Source organism: Citrus clementina, unplaced genomic scaffold (assembly GCF_000493195.1).
Source record: "Citrus clementina cultivar Clemenules unplaced genomic scaffold, Citrus_clementina_v1.0 scaffold_8, whole genome shotgun sequence".
NCBI classification, from domain to species: Eukaryota; Viridiplantae; Streptophyta; class Magnoliopsida; order Sapindales; family Rutaceae; genus Citrus; species Citrus x clementina.
In genome coordinates, this window is record NW_006262022.1 from 20288587 (window position 1) to 20300277 (window position 11691).

The following is an 11691-nucleotide window of genomic DNA, read 5'->3' on the forward strand; positions in this document are numbered from 1 at the left end:
GGTCCGGTCTTAAAGCGAGAGAAGATGATGATGAAGAAGAAGGGTAATCATCAGTCCCAAAGCTGGAGCTGTTCAAGTTGAAAACCCTAGATTTGTGGAAGGGGTTGCGAAAGATGGGGATGATGGCCGTGTTTGAGTTTCGATTATTATACATGCATGTTCATATGACCAGTTTTGTTGATTGGGCAAGGTGTGTATACATAATATAATTATGTATCATTGGACTTAATCAGAGGAAAAATAAGCCATAATTAAAATAAAATCAGAGTCCAGTTAATGTTTTTTCAGTGAGAGGAATTTGAACTCTTACTATTGACTGAAAGAATCTAAACAACTTATTTATCCCCTTGAAATAAATGATAGTAAAAAATTTCTTCTTTTTCCTCATTGAGTCAATTAAGTGGACAAATGCAAGAAAATTGCTTCGAACAAATCTGTCATCAAAACCTTTCATTTATGCGCTTTGGCAATTTGCATTTATATCGTTATTTTTTTCCTCTTACTCATAACATTTTCATAAAAATTAGGAATAATTTCTACGTGAACAACATACTGTGATTTTCATCACCGTTTAGCGGTGGACTAAACTAAACCAATCAAAACCAGCAAAACATTTTTTTTCTGTTTTTAGGGATTTGATTGGGTAGCTTTCAAGCAACTTTATTAAGATAGCTATTCAAATTCAAATCTTATGAGAGATAAAATAATAATAATAAAAAATGAATTTAAATCAGAACCAACTAATAGGGGTGTTTGCAGATCGGATTTTACGGATTGGAAATAAATTCATATCCGATTCACGATTTTGTGGATTATAATTTTCAATCCAATCTAATCCACAGATTGATGAAATTTAATCCAAATCTAATCCAGATATCTACGGATCGAACGCAAATTTGACCCGATGCATTTCCAATCCACCATTTTGCAGACTGAAAATTTTTATTTATGTCCAATCCACGAACTAACTAAATAAAAAAATTAATATAAAAATAATTTTACTATCGATCGAATTTAAAATTAAATAAGATTTAAATAAATTAATTGTTAAAATAAAGTTAGAAAATACATATAAAGTTTCAAAATATAACATACCAAAACGAAAAAAAAAATCTCCTTCGTTTAGATCAGTACATGAAAATTAACTATTTAGGAAGCTATATTTATTTATTTAATTATTTTTTATTTTATATTATTATCGAATAAGATATAATGTAGTGTTAATGTAATTATATTTTAACTTATTTATTCACTAGTAAGTACTAATACCATATTTACAAGTTTTATTTTTTAATTAAATAAATACTTTTTAATTTTTTTGCGGATTCACAGAGTTTTACGGATTTATAGAAGTAGATCCATATCTAATCTACTAATTGCGGATTACCAAATTTTTAATCCAATCTAATCCACAGATTAAATTTCTACGGATCAGATTGAATTGGATTCTGAACACCCTACCGACTAATGTCTTATGAGCTGGCCGGGCCTTAGACAATTTGGCCCAATTCACCGAATAATCCAAACTATTAAATCCTAGTATTTAAAAAAAGGTATGATAATAACAGTACCATCGGGGTTGAATCTAAGTCAAAAGCAGGAGTGTGTACAGCAGAGAGTGAATTGATGGAGCCTGCAGGCTTTGAATATTTGACTCTGCCGCTAGCTATAGCCCAATCAGCTATGTATTTTTGTTGTTGAATGTTTAGCTGTTTGGTCTTTAGTACTCAGACCATTATTACTACCAGACGAGTAGACGTGCACTCAAATATTATTCCTCGCACAAGGCGGTTGCCCAATTGCCCATCCTGTCGGCAACCCTGTGAAAAAAATTAAAAAGAAAAATTCATCAAAAATTTAACAATTAATATGAGAGTGAATATACATGTACAAGAATTATACGTCGAAAACAATTATGATTTTTTTCTTCCCTAATTTACCTAACTGGTTAATTGTTGGAAAATCTTTAAAGTTAAATTACATTAATGGTCTCAATTTGTATGATTCATTTGTTTCGTTTGCAAGGAGAAATCTTAGCAAATCTTTAGGGTAGACCATATCCAAGATCTGCTAAAAGCTATACGACAAAACTCAAACGAAATTCCAGTCATAAAAGTTGGCAGATTGATCAATAAATCATGCACTATAATGTACAAGGGAACCAGGCTGATTAATCTTATATCAATATTTTAATTGATTTAACATGTAACCTAACTACTTTTCTTCAAAAAAATTCATCTTCCTCTAAAAACAATCAAGAAAGGGAAAAGAAAAAGCTCTCTGATTACGATTCCTTAGAAACGAGTGGTCGTGGTAATTGATTTAACGTATAACATTGGAGCACCCTGGAGGACATGGACCGACAAGGGGGAAACAAGTTCACCAATAATTAAATAACTTTTTAATTTTCTGAATTTCACGGGGGGAACAAATAATAAAGTAATCTATTATGCAAAAAAAAGGTCTATTCATTTCCTTCGCCACAGGAAAAGAGGGAAGAAAAAAAAAATCTTAAAATCTCAAATCTCAAAAGAAATGTCACTAACTACTACTACTAGGTTTATAGCCAAATGACAGAACTGGTGTTATCAACAGTTTCGGAATTTTTTGCTCTTATTGCAAAATACGGAACGGGAGTAAATTTATGCTCCGGCTGCATTATACTCAATAAATCTCTGAATTAAACTGCAAATGTGTACCCAAGTAGGAAACTTTTATTGCAATATATCGTAAAGAATGGTAACAATTCAAAAAAGTGAAAATAATATCACTATGGACCACAATCTTGTGGTAAAGTAGAGACATATAGGACAATGATGCTAGACAATTTCACTGTGCGGCCCATGCAACAGCACTGTGCATTTTCCATAATAGTGTGCTGCAGATGCTGTCCAATAAAGGAGAGACTGTAAGTCTTTCTTGATGATTACTATTTCACATGAGGAGGGGGGTGAATTGGGTCGTGACTACTCGTGTGTGACAGTAGACACTAGAGAGATAGGCTACTGTGAAAGTTGACACACAAATAATTTAACGCGGTTCTGTGTGTATAAATACAAGGCAAACGTGAGTCTTTCACTTTAGGGTTTCAAAGAATCAAGAGCATATATGGGTGAGGGTGAAGAGGCAGCAATGGGAGAGTTCAAGCACTTGGTGATTGTTAAGTTCAAGGAAGGTGTGGTTGTGGAGGATATTGTCAAAGGGATGAAAAAGCTGGTTTCAGAGATTGATGCTGTCAAATCTTTTGAATGGTGAGTCCTTGTTTAGTACTTTTAATATAAGCTTCTTTTATCCTGGAGTTCAAAAAACCATTTAACGTTTTAATAATCATAAGATATTCTTTAGTGTTAGACAATAAGGAAATAGTTTTTTTGCTTGTAAGAAGAGATTATATCTTTCGAGATAGCAGCAAAAGAGGTCTCGGAGTTGAATCCTGCTCACGTCAGAGTTTAAGAGAGATGTTATTTATATTCATGAAAAATGAATCCGATCCATTATAAGATGCTTGAATTTTACTAGGTTTATTCTTTGTAAGTAAACATAAGCAATACCCTAATATCTCCTTTTGCTTACTACAAGCTGTTACATATTTTTTTTTCTTATATTCATGAAAAATGAATCTGATCAATAATCAAATGCTTGAATTTTACTAGTTTTATTTCTTGTAAGTAAACATAACCAATATCTTAATATCCCCTTTTTGCTTACTAGAAGATGTTACATTTTTTCGAGATAGTACAAGAGGTCTGAGAATCGAATCATGCTCCCAACAGAGTTCAAGAAAGAGAGATTTGTTTTTTTTTTTTTTCAATTTCCTCCAAAAAGAAAAATCCATAACCTTAAATTTTTTTTTTTTGGTTTTTTTTAATGTGACAGGGGACAAGATGTGGAAGGGCAGGAAATGCTTAGGCAAGGCTTCACACATGCATTCTTGATGACATTCAACAAGAAGGAAGACTATACAACCTTTGCAAGCCATCCCAGCCACGTCGAATTCTCGGCTACATTTTCAGCTGCTATTGAGAAGATTGTCCTGCTTGATTTCCCTACTGTGCTTGGCAAAGCACCAGCAGCATGACACTCCAAAATTCTAGGCGATAATAATTAAGTAAGATTAGTATTAATCTGCTATATGCGTGTGTATGTTTGGTTTGCTTATCTCTATGAGTTAATATTATTATTCGCCAGTATCAGTAACTATTTGGTTTGTCACTATATATAGTCTTATTATAAGTTCTTTAATTCTGCAATTTCAACCAGCTGTATTATGGACAAATATGTTGTATGCATGTAGCTTGATTGTGGAATTTGGTAAATGCTAGAGCCTAGAAATCATTTTCTTTCCCCTCCCTTCAATGATCTTGGAAAGGACTCTTTGACTTTGTTTTTCTACCGAATCTATTGTAATTTATATGATAGCAACTCTGTCTGCCACAAACATCATTCACACTCCAATCAGACACCAACAGACCTAAATTCAAGGTACAAGTATAATTAAGCATTTTTTGCTTTATGTTTGTTAATGTGAACTAGAAATAACACTTGCGAAAATTCAAAAACAGACACAATGATAGGTTTCATGTGAAGTGATGAGTTTTCAGCAATCTCAAGAAATAATTAAAAAAAAAAAAAAGGTGGGGGAACAGGCAGAATCTAAAACAAAAGGATGTGGAAAAAGCAAAGATTCTAATGTAAAAGGGCACTTGCAAAAGGTGCAATAAAATTCCTTTATTGCACATCCCAAGTTATCACCAATAATAAAAAGATGAGGATAAATGAGAATATGAGAGTAGCCAGTTCAAAAGAAGGAGCCCGAGCAGAAAGTAACATCAATTCATTATTTAAGAGATAAAAAGTAAATTCCCTTATACTTTCGATCTTTTCAATACAAACGATCAATATATTCGTTCTCATTGTTTAAAATCCAAAACCATCAAAGCGAGAAAATATGCAGAACATTTTTCATCAGCTGCTTCTCATATTCAGTCTCCTAATAATCAACACCTCTATAGCGCAATCGGTTCCCGCAAGCTTTTGTGGGAAAATTGAAAATAGAGAACCATTCTTAAACCAAAACACAACTAAAACACTAACCATCCCTCACTACAAGAGGGCGTACAGAAGATTTTTGGGTGGCGATGATGTCGAATCCAAAGAAGAAGTTGGGTTGGGGACAAGAATTTCATTTGACGAAATTCCTGACCATCTGCCAGATGTTTGTAAAGAGTGTGAGAAGCCTAATGGCAACTGTGGTGTTGGCTTGAAGTGCATTTGCCATCCAAAAGAATGCAGTAAGTCTGTATTCTTGTTAAGTATTATTTCTATCAAGTTTGTAAATTTTGGTTTTGATGTTAGATATAATTAATTAGTTTGCATGCCGTTTCTTAATTTGCAGAAGATAAGGTCATTTCTAATTTGAGTGGAACCTTGAATCCTGCTGGTAATATTCTCTTTCCAGTGCTTTCTTTCACGGTGTTAATGATCTTTTGGAACCATTGTTAACGCAAGGAGAGATTTGAATAATGTCGATTAAGACTTATAGTTGCTAAGATTAAGCACCTTGATTATTTATGTACATACGTATGCATGTATGTTCATATAATCATGTCTAGAAAGCTCGGACAATTAATGGAGTTGTGTTTGGATTGATTTAAAGTTTTGTTTAATATTGTGGTGTTGTTAGTACCCCACCTCTGTTAAGTATAATTTTTTTTTTAATGGAAAAAATAATTGTAAATTTCAACCATATTTTACATTTATTCCTAGGCCTTTAATAAATGAAAAATATTTACATCAAGACTGAAAATTAATTTATCCCCACTGTTTCACAAGTTTGACTCCGTCATTGACTTAAAAGTTGTAACTAACTTATGAAATGGAGAAAGATAATATTTAATAAAAATAATTATTAAAATTAAAAATTTCGATAAAATAAAAAAAAAACCATAATTAATCAGATATGGCTAAGATAATAATGGGAAATGACATGACCGTTCCACAAGTTGGCAGCGAGATGGGGGTAAAAATTTTTTATGATAGTAGAATCCACAATTAGTGAAAAAGAGAGAAGCATATAACTCGGGTGGCTAAAATCCAAATTCAGGAAAAAGGCCTTGAAAAATGAAAATGATGGGAAGATTTGAGATGTCTCCCATTTGACTCTAATTAGGCCAAAAAAAAAAAAAATTTAATAATAAATAATAAATAAATAAAAATAAAACCTCCTCAATTCCAAATTCTTTGATGGAAAGAATTGACTTCAATCGAATTGACCTCACTACAAGATTGTTTACTAATTCTTCTTTTTTAAATTTTTTTTTTATTTTTGTGTAAAATAATGATCAGAAAACAAAATATAATATATAATAAAGCTGAACAGCAAATGGTCTTTGAGCAAATCAATAATTGAAGCACATTCTGTAAATTTTCAGTCTATAAACAAATAATTGTAGGCATAAAGAGAATGTTGAATTGGAAGGCTCCAATGTAATAATAATAATTCAATTAAAAAGCTGAGCACAGCTCGCAGCGCACCTGTGTGCCATTATTTTATGACTTCACGTGTACAATATTTGCCTTCTTTTTCTTCAGCTGCCTGACAAGCAGCGGCAACTTGTGGAACTAAAAACGTTTACCTTGGAATTTTTGTTTTCAAGGTCGTGACCATGGTATTTTTGGGTTTCGTGTCCTCTAATTTAGGCACTATCAAGTGATTATATTTTATTAATTTTTGTTTTTTTTTAATTACCTAACGGTGTTCAAAATGTGAGGTACATTTTAATATATATATATATAATAGGATAGGCATAGTTAAAAATCACTTTTTTTATAGACTTAGATTTCAAAATTTAATTTTAAAAGCCAGCTAAATGGTTAGGGCTGTTGTCCTCCAAGTTGAAGGACAGCAGTTTAAAAATATATTTAATTGGTCTCAGTAATAATTTAATTTGTAAATATCAATTATAATCTCATATAATATGTGTTGTAATCTGAGAATTTCAAATTCGAACACATAGGATTGGGGAGGAAAAAAATACTTGAATCTTTTCCAGAAAAAAAAAATTATTTAAAAAATTTATGAATCGGAGGTTCTCAGAAATACATGGGGTGTGCTTAGTAGCAACGAATGTCCGAAGTCGGAACTCGCAATACTAGTTTGCACAACTGACAAGCCCACTTACATACTTGTAGGCTTTTGGTCCTGAATCATGGCCCAAATTCTGTGGAAGGCTTTGCTTTCCGAAAATGTCCGGTGTTCTTTCATGTACAAATTATTCAGAGGAAGACTTGCGGCCTTTTCCCCCATAGTGTTTATCACTTTTTTTTTTTCTTTTTTCGTTTTTTAACAATTTTTTTAATAATTCTTTTATCTCTTGTTGTAAAAAAAAAAAATGACTTTTTTGTGACTGGAATGAATTTTTCAATCAAAGATCTAATATCGGACAGATAAGGGAGTATTATGAAAAATTGCAGAAACATAGGTACTAAAAATTAAAAACTGTTGAACGTCAAACTATTACATAATTTAATTGTTAAAAAATTACTTATTCAATTAAATGATTGCTACAGAAAAAGCACAGATTTACCAATGAAGACATTAATTTTCAAAAAGTTATGGAAAATTATATACACATTGTGAGACATAAATTATCAAATAAAATGGCCTAAAGACAATGAATCATGTTTTAAGTCAAACACTATGTGATATTTTATTTTATTTTATTTTGGTATTGGGTATGATTTTTGTCAACTTCTTAAGAGTTGGTAAGCTTCCACTATGGAGGAAAAAATTGGAGTGGATGGTACAAGAGATGTACCAATTTGATGTGAATGGGAGCAAGAAAATCAATTTTGATGACCTAGAAATTTTCGTAAAGGTTGAGATAACAAAGGGGAACAAACATTGAAAAGCAAGGTTGAAAAGATTGATCAAAGGATTGTCACCATAATCACAAGATTAATGAATCATTCTCTTAATTGTCAAGTAATTCAAAAGTTAGATAATAAATCATGACAAAATATTCACTCAATTGGGAAGATGAACGGCATAGTGTAGAAAGAATGCATGTTTAGATTACTAGACAAAATCCACTAATTAGTAATTATATCTTCTTAGCTTCGTAATACTACTTCCTTTCATTTTTGTTTTTATTTGTCAACTTTTTATTCTCTTTTTTCTTTAAGTTATTGTCTCATTCTGTAACGTGGTCTTTTTTGGCGGTGGCAACAGGGGTTACTGGTTAGGGACTTACTTGTTACTAAAGGAAAATTTAGATCACTTGTTGACAAATTATTAGAATTAAGGGATACAAATGTTTTCACCCCCACAATATTAAAATTGACAATAATGCAGGCATACCCGAAAGGAAAGTAGGTGTCACAAGATAAAAGGCAAGAGAAACTATTGGCTACTTTGAAGGAAGGGAGGATAAGTGGTCCTGATGTGAAAATTAAAGATGGGTGACCCTTGACCTGAAGTCAATGACTTCCCTCGACTTAGGATGCAAGGCAGAGTAACCCACAAGGCAATTTAGAAGAAAGCCCAAATGGGAGATTCAAAGGTTGCACAACTCTGGCTTTTCTAGTTCTTATCAAAGGGGGGAAAAAAAAAGAATACCCACCAATCAATTGTAAGAGCAAATGAATTGACAGATCTAAAAGTTGATATCATGAGTCCCCAAGCAAGAATCAAAGTCAATACTTAATTAAAGAAATTTATACCCTATCACTTTTGGTTTTTGTGGTTGGTTACCCAAAACTTGTATATTATTCCTCTTCAGGTAGTGCAACAAAGAAAAATTTGGAATTCTACAGTTCATGATGATGCTATTGCAATTAAATTTCTCTTCTTTAATGTTCATAAGCACCATATTTCTGGGCTTGTGAGAGTTAAGGCTGTAGTGAAAGCAGCAATTGAACTTGCTTTAAATTTGGGATAATTGATGGAGACATGGTCCAGAGATGGAGCCTAGAACATAAATCTGCTCCACAGATTAATGGAACTCAAAATAAAATGGGAAGATTTTAATAAATGTGGCAGCAATTGCTGGGCACCCAACATCCACCCAACCACTCACACATCCTGCAACCATGCCAATCCATTTTATAATTGTGGACACTTGCATTAAAAAGTTAATTTCTGATGGTTTTATTTGAGTCAAGCAATCAATGATGTGCTTCTTCGGGAGATGACAACTCATACTGCCTTACCTTTCACGGTGCATTCCAGGACCTGAAAGTGAGTACTTGATGCCTAAAACTTTGTTTGCAAACTGTGAGTTTTGTACTAACATTCAACACTCAAGCTTCCTTTTGTTGGGGACCAAATTTCGAATGGAAAGAGTAGGGGACCATGGACATGGTCCGAACACAGAAGATGCAACGTTTGTGTCAGTAGAGGTGTCAATTGAGTCGAGCCAATCATTCAATAATTCAAGCATTGGTTGGGTAATGAAATGAACTAATCAAATGAATTAGCCTTGGCCCTGCTCTAAGCTTTCAAGCTAGCCTACTGTGCTCTGATTTTTCATTTATGGCCAAGCTTGAGCATATCATGCAAAAGAGCTTAGTTGAACAAAAAGTACCGAGTCATAATGACATTTTCATGGAGAAAAAGATTTCATTAACCTTGCAAAACACACAACAAAATAACAAAATAGGAAATTATATGGTCAAAATTTACTGATCATTATCAGGAGATTCTCAACTTTATTTTTTTCCTTTTAAGACCAAAAAGCAATCTTGATTGATAGCTCTCAATATCTTCAAGTACCCTTTTAGCAAATCTTCATTGATACACTTAAAAAACCATCAAAAGCTTGTTTGGGTATCTTTTTCTTTTGCCTTTTTCCTAATGTGACTCTGAACCTCAATAACAAGCACTGTTCACAATTTTAATAACCCTCAAGATCAAACATCTTTTGGTGCATAGAAAGAATGAGAAAAAAGAAATCAATATACAAAAAAGTCCATCAAATGCTGTATCTCAAATTCACATTTCTGCATCTTGGAAACTAAAACTTTCACTGCCAAGTGATTTTCCTATTCTCATATGATCATCAAAAGAATTAGATTATATCTATTCCTTTCAAGAACAAAGGAAGTATATGCCTAAAAAAAAGAGAGAACTTAAAAACCAAAAAAAAAAAAAAAAAGAAAAGTAAGAACAAACAAGAACAAGTCAGTTTCTTAAGGGGCATTTAGGGGCTCTTACAGGCATAGATCAACAAAGAGAACTCAACACTCTCTTGCTCTTTCTGCATCAACTTCTCCTCCAGCCATAGCCTGCTATCCAAGCCACTTCGTGTTCTGAACATGAAGACGGCGTATCCAGAAGCAGGATTAAAGAACCAATCATGCACATCCCACATCAGATCAACAAGCAATCCATCAACAAAAATTGTCTGATTCCCTCTAAAGTTCCACTGCAGCCTCTTAACACGAATCACCGTCTTCTTGTCTATACAAACAGATAAAACCGGATGCTTTAGCCCTTCATTTTCACCCCCACATCTGATCAAAATGTCATGTGCAATGCCAGTGTCACAAAATTGAGCCTTCGTTGAATAAAGGGCATTGCCTGAACAATGCTCTCGCCTCGAAACGAGTGACACTTTTGCAGCAGAGCTGCTATTTTTCAACTTCTTGGTGACAATATCTTCATTCAAGTTGCCTAATATGAGGCCTATTTCTGAATCAACCATGACAAGAACATAAAACCCTTCAACAGGTTCGGGCCCTGAGTCATATCTAGCATTGGAAAGATCCCAAAACACTTCAATCTTTGAAGGCATAGTGGACTCAATCACTCTGCTGCCCTTCTTCTTCCTGAACAAGCCCGAATTGGTGTTGAGTTTGAATGATGCAGAGGCGTCATCACCAAAGTTTATGTTTAGGCCTTGCCCTGTAGCGGGGTTCTTGCACCAAGTGACGGTTACAAAGAGTTGGTTTTTGTTGGAGAAGATGATTCTGTAAAGACAAGTGACAGCATTTTGAACTGAAGGCAATAAACTTGGAGATATACAAGCATTGCTTGAATAACTAGAACAAGAAGAATGAGAAACATTTACAGCATTTTCATTAAAACAAGAAACTAAGTCTCTCATTGTAATGAAGTGAAGGATGATGAAAAATTTACAGATGAGAGAGAGCTAGAGAGATCTATGAGCTTGGAGAAATGAAATGAATTAATAATTTAGCTTATACTGCTAATATTAAGAGGAAATGAATAGCTGGACAAGGTAGGTGCTTTTGAACTGTCTTTAATTTCTTTAAAGGGAAATTTCATTTATTCATAAGGCAAAAGAAATCCAAGTTTCTGACAAACCTCATCTGAATAAAAAATTATTCTCTCTCACCTTAAAATCAGCATCTTACAAGAATAGAAGATTGAGGTAGAAACTTTGAAGGTTTTTTTTTTTTAAAAAATCAACTTTGCCAGTTCATGACATGTAACATTTAACTAAATTCAAAAGAAATAAAAAAAAAGTTGGACTTGGTCTGGGTACAGCACTTGTTGTGACATGATCGTGGTTATTACCTTGGCTTTGTGGATCAATTTTTAATATAATAAGATTTAGAAGCAATTAAGACTTTTTAATGGGTTTCTTTGGGGATAAAAAAAGGTGGTTTTTTAAGTTTAGAAAGTGGGTTGATGGGAATGGTAACAATTAATAAAAAAAAAAAAGTATG

The 11691-nt window shown here is 33.1% G+C and overlaps 3 protein-coding genes across 3 annotated transcripts; 2 read left to right on the forward strand and 1 right to left on the reverse strand.

The window, feature by feature from the left end:
• Positions 1-3069: 3069 nt before the first annotated feature.
• LOC18035193 (stress-response A/B barrel domain-containing protein At5g22580) lies at positions 3070-4354 on the forward strand. Its single transcript, XM_006424256.2, has 2 exons — positions 3070-3251; positions 3877-4354. Exons 1-2 carry the CDS (start codon positions 3109-3111, stop codon positions 4076-4078), a joined length of 345 nt encoding a protein of 114 aa, XP_006424319.1. The 5' UTR covers positions 3070-3108; the 3' UTR covers positions 4079-4354.
• A 502-nt stretch (positions 4355-4856) lies between these two features.
• Positions 4857-5683, forward strand: LOC18033985. The gene is made up of 2 exons (XM_006424257.2): positions 4857-5291; positions 5396-5683. The coding sequence occupies exons 1-2, from the start codon at positions 4949-4951 to the stop codon at positions 5500-5502; spliced, it is 450 nt and encodes a 149-aa protein (XP_006424320.1). The 5' UTR covers positions 4857-4948; the 3' UTR covers positions 5503-5683.
• A 4464-nt stretch (positions 5684-10147) lies between these two features.
• LOC18034885 lies at positions 10148-11131 on the reverse strand. The gene has a single exon (XM_024179465.1). It carries the CDS (start codon positions 11103-11105, stop codon positions 10200-10202), a length of 906 nt encoding a protein of 301 aa, XP_024035233.1. The 5' UTR covers positions 11106-11131; the 3' UTR covers positions 10148-10199.
• Positions 11132-11691: the final 560 nt, after the last annotated feature.